This window comes from Anneissia japonica, unplaced genomic scaffold, assembly GCF_011630105.1.
Source record: "Anneissia japonica isolate Jap-2015-1 unplaced genomic scaffold, ASM1163010v1 scaffold401_len1656234_cov178, whole genome shotgun sequence".
NCBI lineage: Eukaryota > Metazoa > Echinodermata > Crinoidea > Comatulida > Comatulidae > Anneissia > Anneissia japonica.
The window spans coordinates 1557504-1573818 of record NW_022745982.1 but is presented as its reverse complement, the minus strand read 5'-3'; the positions used below and the strand labels follow the sequence as shown (position 1 = coordinate 1573818).

The 16315-nt window shown below is 35.4% G+C and overlaps 1 protein-coding gene across 1 annotated transcript in view; it reads right to left on the bottom strand.

Annotated features, from left to right (window-relative positions):
• Positions 1–16315, bottom strand: part of LOC117120119 (neurogenic locus notch homolog protein 1-like) — a 41956-nt gene that overhangs the window by 11944 nt on the left and 13697 nt on the right. Inside the window, exons 8-24 of the mRNA XM_033265130.1 lie at positions 16199–16271; positions 15058–15101; positions 14393–14536; positions 13011–13190; positions 12338–12520; positions 10593–10742; positions 9527–9658; positions 8943–9050; positions 8582–8686; positions 7744–7848; positions 5335–5487; positions 4795–4899; positions 4133–4261; positions 3161–3265; positions 1925–2179; positions 1001–1117; positions 63–182 (exon numbers count right to left, since the gene is read on the bottom strand). Coding sequence (XP_033121021.1) covers positions 63–182; positions 1001–1117; positions 1925–2179; positions 3161–3265; positions 4133–4261; positions 4795–4899; positions 5335–5487; positions 7744–7848; positions 8582–8686; positions 8943–9050; positions 9527–9658; positions 10593–10742; positions 12338–12520; positions 13011–13190; positions 14393–14536; positions 15058–15101; positions 16199–16271 — 2208 coding nt within the window. The remainder of the gene's footprint in view (positions 1–62; positions 183–1000; positions 1118–1924; positions 2180–3160; positions 3266–4132; positions 4262–4794; positions 4900–5334; positions 5488–7743; positions 7849–8581; positions 8687–8942; positions 9051–9526; positions 9659–10592; positions 10743–12337; positions 12521–13010; positions 13191–14392; positions 14537–15057; positions 15102–16198; positions 16272–16315) is intronic.

Sequence of the window (16315 nt, the reverse complement as noted above, 5' to 3'; positions counted from 1 at the left end):
TTAATGTAAGCATTTAGTTGTATTAGTTTTGACAAGCAGTTTAAAAAAGAATTATTACCAACCTGCATCATGGAATTGACAGTTATCCCCGGATGTACCTGGAGGGCAAGTACAGATGTAGGTTTCACCATGGAAGGGGCGACAAGTTCCGCCATTCAGACATGGTATACCGCTACATGGTGCTGTCATCAGACAACGAAATTATCAATTATAAATAATCATTAAATATGAAATAGCATTATTTGATATAGTACGTTTGGTCAGTATAATGTACTGTAGCACATTTTTTAAAGTTTATAAATAGTCTGCTGAATACAGAATCAATCACGCACCAAGTACCACTTCCTCCGCAGATTTAAGAGTAATGCATATTGCTAGTTTTGCTAATCTAGCACAGGTTCAATTTCTTCTTCCATTCTAGTACAGATCACCTGTCGGTGTATTTTCGTACTGGATGAGGGCAGGGGCTGTGAGAAGGACCAGTACACCGTGGTAACCCCCTACTCGTCTCGAAAAATGTACTAGGTTCTTTCTAGTGCAGATAAGCCAATTGTGTACACTAGGCCTACGGTTTATAGACCTTATCCGAGAAGACTTGCTCCACCTCCACAGCCATAGGCGAGCGTGCCGTTCGAACCAGTGCCGATGACTGCAGGTTGCGGGTCCGTGCCTTAACTACTCGGCCATTAGGGCCTCCAATTTCATTCAACATGACTGGTACCCAGAGGGTAATCCTTGGTGAAGAAGGTCAATATATTTGGTCTTACGAAAGAGCACAATGACCATCGTCGGTATGAAACTGACTAGGTATACATCTCGATCAAAAGCATTAGGATTACAGCTGTGCCCTGCCTTTATAAAAGTTTTCTTTTTTACTTGTTACATTTTTACAAAATCCTGTACTATCCTGTAATACATTATCTATGCATATTTCATCCTTTAACCATGCTAATAATGTAAATATGATGTTCATGCCTTGTTTGGTCAGTGAAAAACTTACCGTATTCGCAAAATTCTCCTGCCACTTCCTTAGGACAAAAACAAACACTATAGTCATATTCTTCGTACCTCACGCATGTCCCTCCGTTGCTACAAAGATTATGGTCACACCTGATGTCTGTTTTCAAAGATAAAGTACAAAAGATAAAGTAGACAGGTTATATTTAACCGTGATACCGTAAATCCTTTAAAAGAAGCCGCATGGGCTTAATCTCAGAATGAAGCCCATCTTGAAATGAAGCCCCCGCCCACTCTTTAGTTTGCGAAATAGTCTCAAAAAGAGGTCCATGGATAGTATGGGCTATTTTTCGAGATACTACAGTAAGCCAGAATAGATTTATGTACTACTGAATTTTAATACTTTTTTTTTTAAAGCAAACTTTGACTTTGGACTTCAAAGAAGGCCTGGTGTCGTAATAATCTTGACTTTATTGCATGATTTTTATCGTTTTAATCCATGTTTCGTTGATTTAATTGACGGATACAGTATTATATTACTGCTTAGTAAATTTAATGTCTTCGGATATTTTGTATTTGTTGCTTTATGTTATTCGCCTTGAGATTTAAAACAAATCATATGATGGCTATAAAAATTGTTTTAGTTTTGTTTGATTTCTTTTTTAATGTGGCTTGTACACTCTATTTATTTTTTTCAGGATAACAGGGGAGGCTTTCTGATTTCTCTAATTCTTAAAAACTGAAATAATGAATATCAATAACAATAACCACCCATGTATAAATATTCAACTCATGTAGGCCTATATAAATGTATATATTATTGTTTTAACCATTTAAATTGTTGTGTACTATATATTTATAATAGTGTATAATTGTGTGTTTAAAATGTACACTTCTGTTTTGATATGAGCGTTTGTGTCCGTACAAGTTTTCGAGAGGACAGATAAATTCTGAATCTGAATCTTACCTTTTTCGCAGGTAGTGCCATCAAAGCCAGGAAGGCATTCACAGTAAAACGGAAAGTACTGGTAGTAGTAGCCGATATTTTCACACGTGCCACCGTTTAAACAAGGGTTACATTCGCACGGGTCCTCATAAAAAGTACTATCCTGTTTAGAGACCATTGGTGGCCAATCTGTAGTATCCGATGAATAATACCCAGTAACCCGTGACTCAGAATATTCCAAAGGACTGAAAGTCCAATTCGAGCTATATTGACGCTCTAGGAGAAACACATCAACATCTTCTTTATTGTGTTTTAATCGAATATTTTCCTTTTAATTTTCAGCGTTACCAGCACAATTATAAATACCATAGTCATCATCACCATCCCACAATCATCTTCATTATGATGATTATTAACATAATCGCTAAAAACATCGTCATCATCCTCTTTTTCATCATCGTTATGATCATCACCTTCATTATCATCGTTGTCGTCATTATCATCCAACATGATGACAGTTTGGAGTAATCATTATCATTCTCATCACCATCACCGTCATCATCATTCTTGAATGTTATGTCTGTACAGTTGATTATTGATTGATCGAATGAATGAATGAACATGATTATTAACTTTAACTTCATCATCATTATCATCCTCATCATAATTATAATCCTCATTATCATTATTGTTATCATCATTATCATCATTATCACCAATTATCATTATTATTATTATTGTATTTATTCTATATCGAATTCAAGAACCTTAACCAACTGGAGATCCTACCGTGAAAGGAAATTGACTTACAGCAGCATATCATATCATACCATTTATTTCGCTATTTCAAATTTACAAAGGAATATAAAAATACAAAACGACTCAGTAGTAGGCCTACCTGGTAACATTGATGGCAACATTGAATGAACAATGGCAGCAACTAAAACCTATTATTACTATAAATAATGTCATGTCTAGGGGGCGCACGTCCACAATAAAATCACATGCTCAAGTTAAAAAATACCAAATTTTGTGAACTTCACCTCTTCTAGCCCCTCAAGTTTACCTTTGCGCCTCCATCAGCGCCTCCATCTGCGCCTCCATCAGTCCCTTCACCGATTTCAAGGTTGAGTCCAAGCCACTGTTATATAGGCCTACTATTACCATGCTATTACCAAACAAGCGTTACAAGTATTTAATTACACATGAATCAACTAAAACACTATACTGCACAAACTTATTTTATTTAATACCTACCTTCATCGCAATAATCTCCACCGAAACCAGGAAGGCAGATACACATCCAATAAGAAAGTCCCAAACAACTTCCACCATTTTGACACGGATTGGGGTCACACAAATCTAAGAAAATTAAACCACCATCATTCTTTAATATGTAAAATCTCTTTATTGTGTAAATGTGTAAATCTGCACATTGTGAAATGATAAAATGTTCATTTAGGCAAACAATTTGTGTCCTCGTTTACAGAGGGAAACTTAACTTTTAAATATGGATGCATTTTGAGAAGTGTACGCGAATGTAACACGTTTGAATATGTCATCAGTTTAAAAAGTCTCATGAAATTTTTTAGTCCTTAGAGGTCGACTTTACCCACCAGAACCAGAGCTATTGTGAGTCACAGAGTTTGGAACGTATTATGATTTAAGATAGCGTATGTTAATTACCTACGTTTCAAACGTTGTTATATGCACGTAAAATTCCCCATAAAAATTAATAATGAAATTACAATTATATAGTGCTCAATGTTAAAAGATTCTATCGCTTTATACAAAATAACAAATCTTTGAAGGTCATGAAAGACTGGCACAACAACAATGGGAACTTTTAAAGGGACACCATCCATCGTCACTATAGCATATTCCCGGACATCTCCTTGGGATATTAAATAGACTAGACCAACAACAGAATTACAGTGTATGTTGAAACTTGTACAAAAGTAACTGGAACCAAGTCAGAAGATTGAATTTTTAAGTTGTAGGATAGGATAGGGGTATTTTTGAGTGTAAATCACACCAATGATAACTCATTAAAAGCCTGAAGACTTGTTTCCAGCGGGGTCCTTCTGGTGGTAAATTGGGCAGCACACCGGGAGACAATCCTCTACTTTTTCCCGAAGAGTACTGTACTGCGTTCTTTAACATGCACTTTGGCAATATTGCACACGGGACAAACGACTTAAACATCTCAAACGAAAGGGCTATACGTACCTTCCTCACAAAAGGCGCCTCCATATCCAGAACTGCAAAGACAAGGAGCATCAGAAGTACTATTAAAATAGCTTGAATACCCAATACAGTAGCCGCCGTTCATACACGGTTCCGAAACACAGATATCCTCTAAAACAAAATTGAACAATTTAGGAAGCATTATACCATGGGGAAACCAAGCTACACAGAGGGGGTTATATTATAAATATAATACACTTTTAAAGTTGGAGTTGAGTTGCATATGTTTTACGCAGGGGAGCAGGGAGCACGTGCCCCCTCCCTGTTTAGCTACTAAATTTTAAAATTTTTAAAAATTCTGTATCTACCCTGGTTTTACGTTGTTATGCGTACTGGTATCTAATAATAGGCCTAAGTGAGGCTTCGCAGAGTTAAATCCCGGAGTAGATCTATGTGTTTAATTTGCGTTAAAAAAAACCCGTTCAACTTTAACCAACGGCAACCAGGCGAAAAGGTCATCTCCTAGTTATACTGGCATATAACACATGACATATGCATCTGCACACCATTTGTATTTGAGAAAGTTTTATTTATCAACAGATTTTGCAGGCAGGATTCAGTGTGAATGTGCTATATACTGTTAAAGTAGTAGTTAACGCTTTTAAAAATTAGGTGTTCTAGAAGGCGAATTATGATAAAACTACCTTCTTCACAATTGTCTCCGGAATAGCCGTATGGACAGTAACATAGTAGGGTTTCATATCCTAAGCAAGTACCTCCATTTTGACATGGATTCGGGGAACACAAATCTAAACAATGGAGATAAAGAGTTTAAGCATTAAGCATTAATTAAACTCGAATTACAAAGACTGCTCTAGAGAAAGTCACTGGTAAATATAGTCAAAACGACGTTTGTATGTATAGTAATAACATGGAAGAAAAACATGATATAACTTTTCCTCTGTGAACATAAACATAAACGACTAGGTGTTTGATCTGCTTTTTTTATGACTGTCTAGCAAATAGTGTAAAGAAAGTAAAGATATTTATCAGTACTACAAACGTATTAAAAACGTCTAAAACCTAACTGACTCAAACAAAACGACAGTGTTACAACATACGCGTTTGTGGGACAACAATGTGCCCGTTAGACACGTCACGCGCGTATTCTTGACCCTCTGGTTGGTCAGTTGCAGGCAGTTGTTAAATGTAATTGCCAGGCCGGAGAGGTCCAATATACCTACCAGTTTCGCAAAAATCGCCTCCAAATCCTGGAAGGCAATAACAGTACAAATCACCAGCGTCATCAGTAGAGTTAAAAACATCTCCATAAGGACCGAAGCCATGTACTATACAGCTGCCGCCGTTCATGCATAGACTCGAAGCGCAGGGGTCGTCTGTAAATCAAAATTCAGAAGTAAATGTTAATGTTATAATAGTAATTAATGTATGTTTATTGTTGAATAAATATTATGTAGGCCTATAATAATAGACTTTTTCACTCTTTCAAGTGTACGTCAATGAGAGAGTTAATAGTTCCCTGTCTAGTTAAAGGAGACTTAAGTACATACGAATCACATGATTCCATAGCAATATTCTCAACCCTGATTGTACCAATTACCAATATTATTTTTTATCTTGATTGTTCACCATACCATAAGTCTCAATAATATGCAATAACAATTTTATATCAAGACAAAACGATTAAGAAAATAATCAGCTGGTAACCATTAAGATTAAACGGTCAACATAAATAACAAAAAGCAGGGGTGAAATAGGCGATCCATGTTTAACGCCAACACATGATGTATTATAGGCCAAGTAAAAAAAAGTAGTTTCTCATTCTAATATTTTGAAAAAAGGAGAATGCGGGCACCTTTTTTCTTCTTTTTTTTTTCAATCTAAGATGGCAAATCCAAGATTGTCAATGGGAAACAGCAAATAAAAAAGCACTAGACATGATACCATATGTATTCCCGACCACGAACGATCGAGAGAGGAATTTTACTAGTGTGAGTTAGCCAGATTTTCGTACCATTTCGTAAAACAAAGGAAATTTTAAAATTTTAAAAATTTACAGATGTGAAAAAAATAAAATGGATGCGCGAGGGTACGAGAAATCAGTATTTTTCTTTTATTTTGCCTTAAGTTACATAACATTTTGATCATTTCATATCCCCATTCTAATTCATGTAAAAAATCTAAAATTGCGTTTGTATTATATCATACTCCTTCCGTTAAATACAAAGATGAAAAGGATTCTAATCGATACTGGCACTTGAATGTTTACCACATACGGTAGCCTATATATTATACACACACTGGAACACTGCATATATGCCTATATAGAATATATACATACATACATAACACACACATACACACATCATATATAGGCCCATATATTTATATACATACATACATATATATATATATATATATAAATATATATATATATATATATATATAAACTGCAAATATTTGCAATATACATCTAGGCCTATGCTGTTTTAATTAGACTTTAAGTGCTGTTTTGAGTCATTTCTATTGTAACCCTGAAAAGGGGAGCAGGTGCTCCCTCCCGAAAATTTGGTTTTTCAATAAAATCTATGCTTCAAAGTAGTCACCTTGTGAACAATGTTATTTCTTTTCTGCCTACTTGTTATATATACCTACTTAGTATACATTCATATAGGCCTATATATCAAAGTAAGGTAAATACAGTGTTAGAATAAAAGACATAATAACACATAGCTCTCAACGAATGTTGTCCTATAAATAAATGAATAAAAAAATTCTGTAATAAAATGCCTCTGCGACCTCTCGCTGTCAAGGCGAGCGTCATACCCAATAAACCACAGAAGCTTCATGGTTGAACAGATTACAACAAATTACCGCCAGATACACTCTATTACACAATAAGTACGGCTGGAAACAAATAGTTGCATATAATATAAATCAAAACAGCTGTTAACACTGTTAAATTATAATTTTTATTTATTTATTTACTAATATCTTTAGCCAGGATGACACAATCATTTTAAAGAAATGTTTTTCATTGTGGTCCTGGAAAAAAAAAAAAATAATATTATTAATAATAATGATAATAACAATCATAATAACAATAATAATAAACTACAACAAAAAAATAATAATGATAAACAAAACACAAAAGAACACACCCAGAGTCAGGCATTAATAATCATAATCATCATTTCGATACCCTTTTCCTCCCCAATTCCACTTTTTTTTTTCTTTCCTTTTCATTCTTTTTTTTCCTCTATTTCCTCTTCAGAAATCACGAAAATGGCATACGCGCGCCCCCGCTTTTGAGATGTCGCCGCCATCACTACCGTGTACACGCAGGTACCTCGGCGTCAGTTTGCTGGGCTCCGGTAGCTTCCACCGGGAATAAGCCTGCGGCTCCCCTACCGTGCACTGCTAAGTCGACGGCGCCACCTCAAATAAGGCTGTCTCTTATTTAACAGCAAAATCGTTAACCCCCGTATATTACCAACCAACGGGTCTCAACTTTAAAATGCAATTACGTATATACAAATGGTCCCTCTATTCCGCAGATTTTTAGTGTCCACACACCATTTAATTTAGAAGCGAAGAAAATGCTAATATAGAAAATTGTTAGGCCTACTTACTTTCGTCGCAATGAAATCCACCAAAACCATATGTACATAAACATGGTAACCAATCAATTCCTGTACAAGTACCGCCGTTTTGACAAGGATTTGGGTCACACACAGCTGAAAGCGATTCAATTCAATTTTATTACCTCATCAGCCACCAAGATCTATTATCCGCCAAGCACACAATGCCAATGAATACAATACAACAACAACAAATACTATTACAAGAGGTACTTAAATAAAATAGGACGAGCGGCTCTGATGTTAGAAGGAGAGGATGCGGCGGGATCGACAGCGAGGAAGTATCGATCGACAGCGAGAAGCTTGAGCAAGAAGAGAATTACGTAACGTGATGGAGGAAGACCAGTATGAACAGTTTCAATACTTTGGGTAACGTAGAATAGAACAAAGGGACTTTTAACTGTCCCGTTGTAGGGTGGCGTTGTACTATGACTACTGCCAGAGCCTGCAAGTCACTTCATTCGGCCAAATGCCCTAACTACCCAACCTAAGCCCAAAAAACCCATTCGTAGTTTGAACTGGGCATGCCCATATTAAGGCAATTTACATAAACGTACATGCGCTGTTCAACCTACGAATTGGTTTATTATTACAGCTTACCGAAGAGCGCTATAGCTCATAACGTCAATGGAGATCTAGACTTAAACAACAAATAAATAAATAAATAAACTGAATCAAATTTATAAACTAACTGAATCAAATTTATAACTAGAAAATAACACATAATATGATCAGTAATACTGTAGACATATGCATATAACCGTTATACATAGATTATATTTTTGTTTTAAAAGACTGCAAAAGAGACTAAAATTATCATTATGTATACCTTTTTCACAAAAAGAACCAGCGAATCCGAAATCACAATAACAGGGATAATAATCATAACCAGTACATTTTCCTCCATTCTGACAGATACTTGCATCACAACTCTCTAACAGAAAAAATGTTTATGAAGATAAGATTTACAAACTTAAAATGTGTTACTGTCTGAGTCATTAACATATGTGGTGCAATAAGTTCAATATGACATCGTTATGCCCATATATGGGCACATCAAAACTTTGCCGTGGAAGGCGCTATATAAATATAAAACCATAAACCATAAATTAGTGTGGACAGAACTTATTATAATATAACTTTATGTTACACACATATATATATATATAACAAATAATGTACAGTATTACCGTTACAAAACGGGCCTGTATATCCCAATACGCATTCACATGGATATCCCGGGTTACCAGTACAAGTTCCTCCATTCGAGCATGGGTTGACAGCCACGTGGCAACGATCTTTTAGAAGAAAAAAAACAGTTACGTTTAAGAATTAATATCATGGGCAACATTGTAACTACATAATTATTTAGTTACTTATGTGATCCCCCTCTTCTACATCGTATAGCCGAAAGTACCTGGGCCTTCAAAATAATAATAATAATAATAATAATAATAATAATAATAATAATAATAATAATAATAATAATAATGTCCCTATTTGAGCACTCTTTTAGTTATTATTTATTTATTTGTTTATAAAGTATTTACGGTGCTATGCATCAAACCTAATTTGAATATATTGAAATTTATGAAAACGGTATTGTTACAACTTTAGACATGCGTTCTAAGAGGCTAAGTTATGAGTTCCAGCACTTTCTTGTTTTTTCTATTGTTATTTATTAAGCTGGGAATTTTCAGTACAGTGTGCTGTCCTCTGATAGGTTCCTTCTTTCCAAGTAAATTGTCAAATATCGATAATATAGACTTCTCACCAGCGACTAGGTCTTCGCAGTAGATTCCTGCGTAACCATCTGTGCAGTGACACTGGTAAATCCAGAGCTCTCTAAATGAGCCTTCACAAGTCCCGCCGTTCTTACATGGTTTATCTTCACAAATTATTGAATCTGAAAAATGTATAGCTCGTTTAATAATGGTTGTTCAATAATAATAATAATATTGATATTAATGATATGGTAATATTAATGAAGAAAGGAATAGCTTAACATTCAAATGAAATAAATAATAGGGGAATTTCCCAACCTTACGATAAGGACAACGTATACGAACACGTCATTATCATTATCGTCATTCGTGCCTAAAAAATCTTGACAACAATGCTGTACAAGCAGAATATGATCCTTGATTCATACAAAAGTTATGAATCAGGCTGTATCCGGGGGAGGGGGTTTATGGTTCGGAAGAACCCCCTTTTCTAGCAAACCCCCTATTTTCTGGCGAAACCCCCTCTTTAAATTTCCCAAATAAGTCCTCCAACCTAACTAATGCACTGCAGACCCACCCAGACACAGACATTTTCAAACATATCTGATAGCAACATCTAGATGTGTATAAGAGACAGACCATGCAAAGACCAAGGTGCTTTCCAGAACTGTGTACGTGGTCCGGTACGCATTGTAAGCACCTAACCTGTCTCTTATACACATCTAGATGTGTATAAGAGACAGACGTTGTGACAGATATGCTACTGTAGAGGAAGGTTCGTCTAAAATAAAACATATCCATATTCTTCATTATCACTTTCGTAAGCTTGCGGAAATGTCTATTATCTCCGAATGACGACTGAAGCAACTTAATTAAAAGTCGAGACATTCTTAACAAAGACCATGCAAAGACCAAGGTGCTTTCCAGAACTGTGTACGTGGTGCAGTACGCATTGTAAGCACCTAACACATTAATACAATCAATATATGACCATCATATTAATATTTTTATGTAATATGCAACGGGTTTACTAAACACAATTTCTGTAGTAAGTCTAATAAACAGCGGAAACGAAAACCCTAACACAAAACAACTTCAAAAAGTATCAGGTTTCACCTTCTGGTATAGATTCCAAACAGACTTTTGTTCCATATAAATCATAGCAACACTTTTCATTTGGTGCACAGTGGTCATCTATCTGGCATTCTGTTTCATGGGTGTATACAAGACCATCGTTGGCCAAAAAGGGACACATTCCTTCGTGATCTAAAGGAGAAAAATTAATCTTTTAGTTTGATTACCTCCGCCAAGAAGGTTATGCATTCGCTGCTGTCTGTCTATATTGACACTGTCATATTAACTCTCAATTATGTTCTTTTCACTTAAAAACGGTTCTTTCTCGTCAGTAAAACAAGGCCCCTAGACACAGGCCTAGCTCCCCCACCCCCGTTATTCAACCCCCGGCCAGAGGGCCAAATCCGGCCCGCCCAAGATTTTGATCCGGCCTGCGCAACATTGCTAAAAATAAATTATTTTATGGCCCACTTTTAGAAAACGTTTTTCTGTTTAAACACAACCTAAGCCTAGGCATACCCCTACTCTAACATTGTCTACAAGAGGTGGTTTTTTTTCTTAGTGTAGCTCACTGTATCTAGTAGCGTAGGGTATTGACATGGGGAAGGGGAGGCTAATGGATTAAATCGGGTGCTGATGTGATGCGATGTCTACTATTTTGCGGCGCCAACAGGCCGGGGACATGTATTCTGTTGAAAACACTGCTTTGAAAACTAATTTTTTGAAAGTGCCATTTCCAGAAATCAGGTACTAGAGGTATCTTACGTTAACAATTTGCTCACCTCAACCCCAACCACTGGTGAGTGGATATTTTTGTGGTAGGATAATTTCTAGTGGCAGGGTAGGAGAACCCGGAGTGCAATTTTTTTTTTTCTTTTTTCAATATTCTAAAATAAAATTGAGAAGAGAAGAAAATTATATTCAAATTTAAGTCTGAGAGTGCCCTTTCCGACCATCTAGAGGTGCCATAATCATAAATTTGTTTAGCTCAGCCCCAGCCATGGTGGGGCTGAAGTGGGTAGTTTTTTTTCCCTGGCCCATTCTGTTTCGAATCCACCACTATAAAAGAAAATGGGTGGGGCTAACATAGACAAAATGGAAGTACACAATTTATGTCGGCCCACTGCTGGCCTCAACTGATTGCAACTGGCCCCCAGCTTAAAAAGGTTAAATATTCGGGGCCTTTTGGCTAAATTGACCTAGGTCAAATTAGGCCGCTATTTATTTTGCAGATAAAAATCTACCCCACACAGAACGGTTCTTTTGTTCAAAGAACAGTTCTTTGGCGTTCCCGGTGCGGTAGAAATTCCGTGCCAAAGAACCGTTCTTTGGGACGCCAAAAAAAGAACAGTTCTGTTTTTGTGGACCCGTTTCTACTGCCACAAAGACCCGTTCTTAAAAAGAATGGTTCTTTCTCGTCAGTGTAGAAACATGCCCTAAGAGAGACCATGTCAGATTCCGGGAATACAATAAATATAGTCACATCATAACTATATAATATGGGCAGCACATGCAAGAGTTTGTTATCAAATAAAATTTGAGAGTCTAGACAGAGTTTTAAATTAACTGGTCATCATTTGACAGATTTTGTAGTAAAATGTCTGAAAATTGGCGAAAACTTTTTTTTTTCGAACTTTTCTAATTGAAAGTAAAAATATATTTGATTTTTTTTTTTTAAATTGACTACCGGTATTCAAAAATTTAATTAGTGAGGTTTTCCCAGGTTGTCTATAATTTTAGCAAACAGTACAGCTTTAACTGTCTAGACGTTTCTTTAACATTAATACCTAATGCCACTGCTACCATGCAACTCGATCCACAACCTGTCGAGCAACACCTTGCAGTTGAGTTACAGTCATAGTCGTGGGAACAATCAAAATCACATGAAGTTGGCGAATAAGTTGTAGTAGTAGTAGTAGTAGTAGTAGTAGGGACACTGGGACATTCTCCGGGATGGGTGAAATCTTCAACTGAAATGTGGAAATATATAAATCTCTATATTGCAAATTTTCTTTTAATATTCGTACTTGTATGTCTTCGTTTGTAGATCTATGTAAATCTACAATTGGAATCGTGGGTAGGAAACCAAGACATTTTATTTATTTATTTTTATTTATTATAAGTTCGGGATATTAAGTACGAAAAAAGACAGGTTAGCGGTATGCCAAGAGAGAATATTAAGAGCCCAACACCAGAGTAGATTCTCTCTCTAAACCGCTAACCTGAAGGAAAAAAAAGACAATGAAAAACAAGAAATATTTAAAAAAATATAGTTTATAATAATTTTTTATATTAAATTTAGAAAATCATCTGGGATGAGTGTGATGTCCAGATAAAATGAGAAAATACTTTAATAAATATTCTCGTTATAGTAAAATTTTTTTTGTTTTGTTTTGTTTTTGCAATTCTTGAATCAGGGACAACAACAATATAAATAGTGATGATACTTTGTTTACGTACTACAAACAGGGCAGCATTCGGATTTAACATACACTGGGTCATAACAATCAGCCAGCGGGCATATTGGCGTTCTACAAACAACTGATCCGTTTGTACAAAAGCAGCTGCCACAGCCAGCATGAAATATTTGACCTTCTGCATGCCAGTCGTCTTCGAAGTAACAGGATGATGGATTATTTTCTATATTTATTTTTAAAAAAAGAAGAAAATAATGATAATCACATTTCTGTTCAAGAGAACAACTGAAATTGACATTAATGTGATCCACCAATCAATCGCATATCACTTCACATTAAAAGATAGTTTTTAAACGTTTCTTAAAATGCCCAGCATTGCCCTAATTTACGTTTCTGACAGGGACGTGAAGTTTCTTACCCCAAAATGTTTATTAAACCACCACCTGGCTGTCAAGAGATGAAATACATGAAAAGCACTAACAATTCAAATAAGTTAAAAGATGTAATAATATAAAATACATAATTAAACAATATTGATAATTTTTGAGTCAAAGATATAACTAAACGAAATAACAAATCAGTAGAACAATTATTTTATTGGAAATTGCGGTACAATAGATTTTTAAACACCATCGGCTGATAATAAATTTAAAAAAAATATTAAAAAAAGAAAGTAGAAACGAAATAGCACTAATAAAGGTGGAAATTAATTTTGAGGTAGTATTTAAGGATATATAAGCGTGTAGTACATTTCTGTCCTTTTGGAATTGTCTCAACTATGTACTTCTGAGCTGTCTAAGAAAATAGGTTGTATCTAAATACGTTTAGCTTTTAAACGTGGCAAAAATGTGTGCTGCTTTGTCTTTAAACCCTCCACTCTTTATTTGTAGTGTATCTCATGTAGTTAACTTCTACAGTATATTGGTGTTCTTCAGAAAAAAATATCTGCAATATGGGGCATTTATTGGTGTTAAGATTAAATTTGTTGATTTTGCCCATTTGATTCCATGCTTTTATGTAGATACTATAGGCATTCGTGGTGTACCGTACTGCAAGCATTTAATACATCATTACTTCGCTATGTAAAAAAATAAGATTTTACTTGTCATAATATGTTCTGTTTCTTCCATTAGTAACCACCAACTGTCTATTCTATACCATATCGATCCAATTTTACTGAATCTAACAACCACAATATCACTAATCAGGGGAGGATCTAGAACTTTTCAAACGGTGGGGCGGGGGTGCACAACAGTTTCAAATTAGATAAGTGAGTAGGACATAACATTGATATGCATAAAAATGTTAAAAATTTCGTGGCAAAACGGGGGTGAGGCACGTTCCCAACGTGCCCCTATTGGATTCTCCCTTGTTAATCAATACAGTATTATATATCATGTAGATTATTTAAATGGTGTAATTTACGTTCTTGTGGTAAACGACAGACATCCGCACATCCATTACTACAACATTTTTCTAATCCCGGACACTCCGTATCAAGCCTGCATTCGGTAACACAAGTTCCAACTTCACCGTTTTGATCTGGACAAGTCCCAGGTTTCTCTTCATCTGTATTAACAATGACATTAAAAATGGTTAAAGACATTTAAAAAGTAAACTAAAACAGTTTAAGTCGTGTTAACTACTATATTCTCATTTGTTAGGTACATTTAAAGGAACTGGCAAATTTACGTTAATCGTCACACCAAATCCGAATTTTCGGACTGAAGGTTTAGGCCTACCGAACCGATCAGAAAATCGAATGAGGAAACGCGGAAATTTCGTTTGGATGTGATGTGAATGCGGATAACATGAGCGTTTGGGGACAATTGCCTATTTCTTAAGCAGTTCTGTTTGCTTAAGAATTGCCCACACTATCTAATTCTATTTCACAAGTGACATGCATAAATAGGGCCATGATGACATCACATCATGACCATATTTTGTCATATATAAACACATCATATATGGACATACAGCAGCTTCTTGTCAAAGAACAATTTGATGTGGAAATAGTTTTAGTTGATAAGGTTGCCATCGACACCCCGCAAAGGCCGCATTCAATATTAATGGCAAACGTTCATACTCACCACACAAGGAACCATCGCAATGTACTTCTCCTTCTTTGCAAACGCTGAAAATACGAAAGTTATTATTACGCCTATATAGGTATACGCTGATTTTTATACTTTATGTATTTTTGTTCTAACAATAAGTATCAATGGTAATAAACCATAATATTATAATAAAGATTATATCCCACTGAATGAGCTAAATGCAGTGGCAGGTCCAGGAATTCGAAATAGAGAAGGTACAGTGAGGGACTTTTACCGACGAAGGATCTACAGTACCTCAGCCATACCATGGTTTGGGTTGAGGTAAGGAAATTTATGATTTTGAAAATTCTAGGTGTGGCAGAAAATTCCACTCTCAGACCTACATTTAATTACGATATTCCCATATTCCCCATTTAAAAAAAAAATTATAATATTTAAATTAAAATTTAGTATAAACTGCACCAATTTAAAATTTATCAAAGGCACTAAGTGGAAATAATTTAATAATGAAATTAATAATTCCTGAAATAAGAACGTTTCTAAATACTAATTAGGTTCAACGCATAGGCCTACACGAAGACGCACAGAAGTTCACTTGAACATTATATTAGATATCAGAACTATACAATTACGTCAAAGTTACAACCAAATCAATATATAGGCCTATGTTCCTTTTTTTTTAAGAACTGATGTTTTAGAAATTCTTTATTTTGTTAGATTTTTTCGCCTTTGAAATTCAGTCCCTGTGTCCGTAGGCCTATAAGAGACTAAATTCTTTTTTTAATCCAGTGATAGATACAGGAACTCCAAATAGAGGGGGCCCAGGGGAGGAGATTAACAGATCGAAGGGTTTTATACCACTTTAACCCCACCATGGTTGGGTCTGAGGTTCGAAAATACGATTATGACCGTGAATTACACTTTCAGACTGGGCCCTCCCTTAAATCAGCCACTGAGATCCATGGTTTTAAAGAAAAATTAAAGGTTCATCCATCTGGATTCTTGATGTTTTCTAATTAAATCTCTGTAATTTCTATTTTAAAATCGAAGTACAGTTTGGAGAGTCTGTCTCTTGACAAAGCAGGCCTGAGATTTCGATCTTTTACTCGTTTTTATTTGTGCCTGAAAATATCTAATATAATAAATAAATTAAATATAAATATACAATAATTACCAAAAATTACAGGTTTCGTGAAACGATTCTCCGTCCCGAAGTTGTGTTCCAAGGTATGTACAATTTAATCTAGCTACAATGTAAAAGATAGATATACATTTTACACTACACAACCTA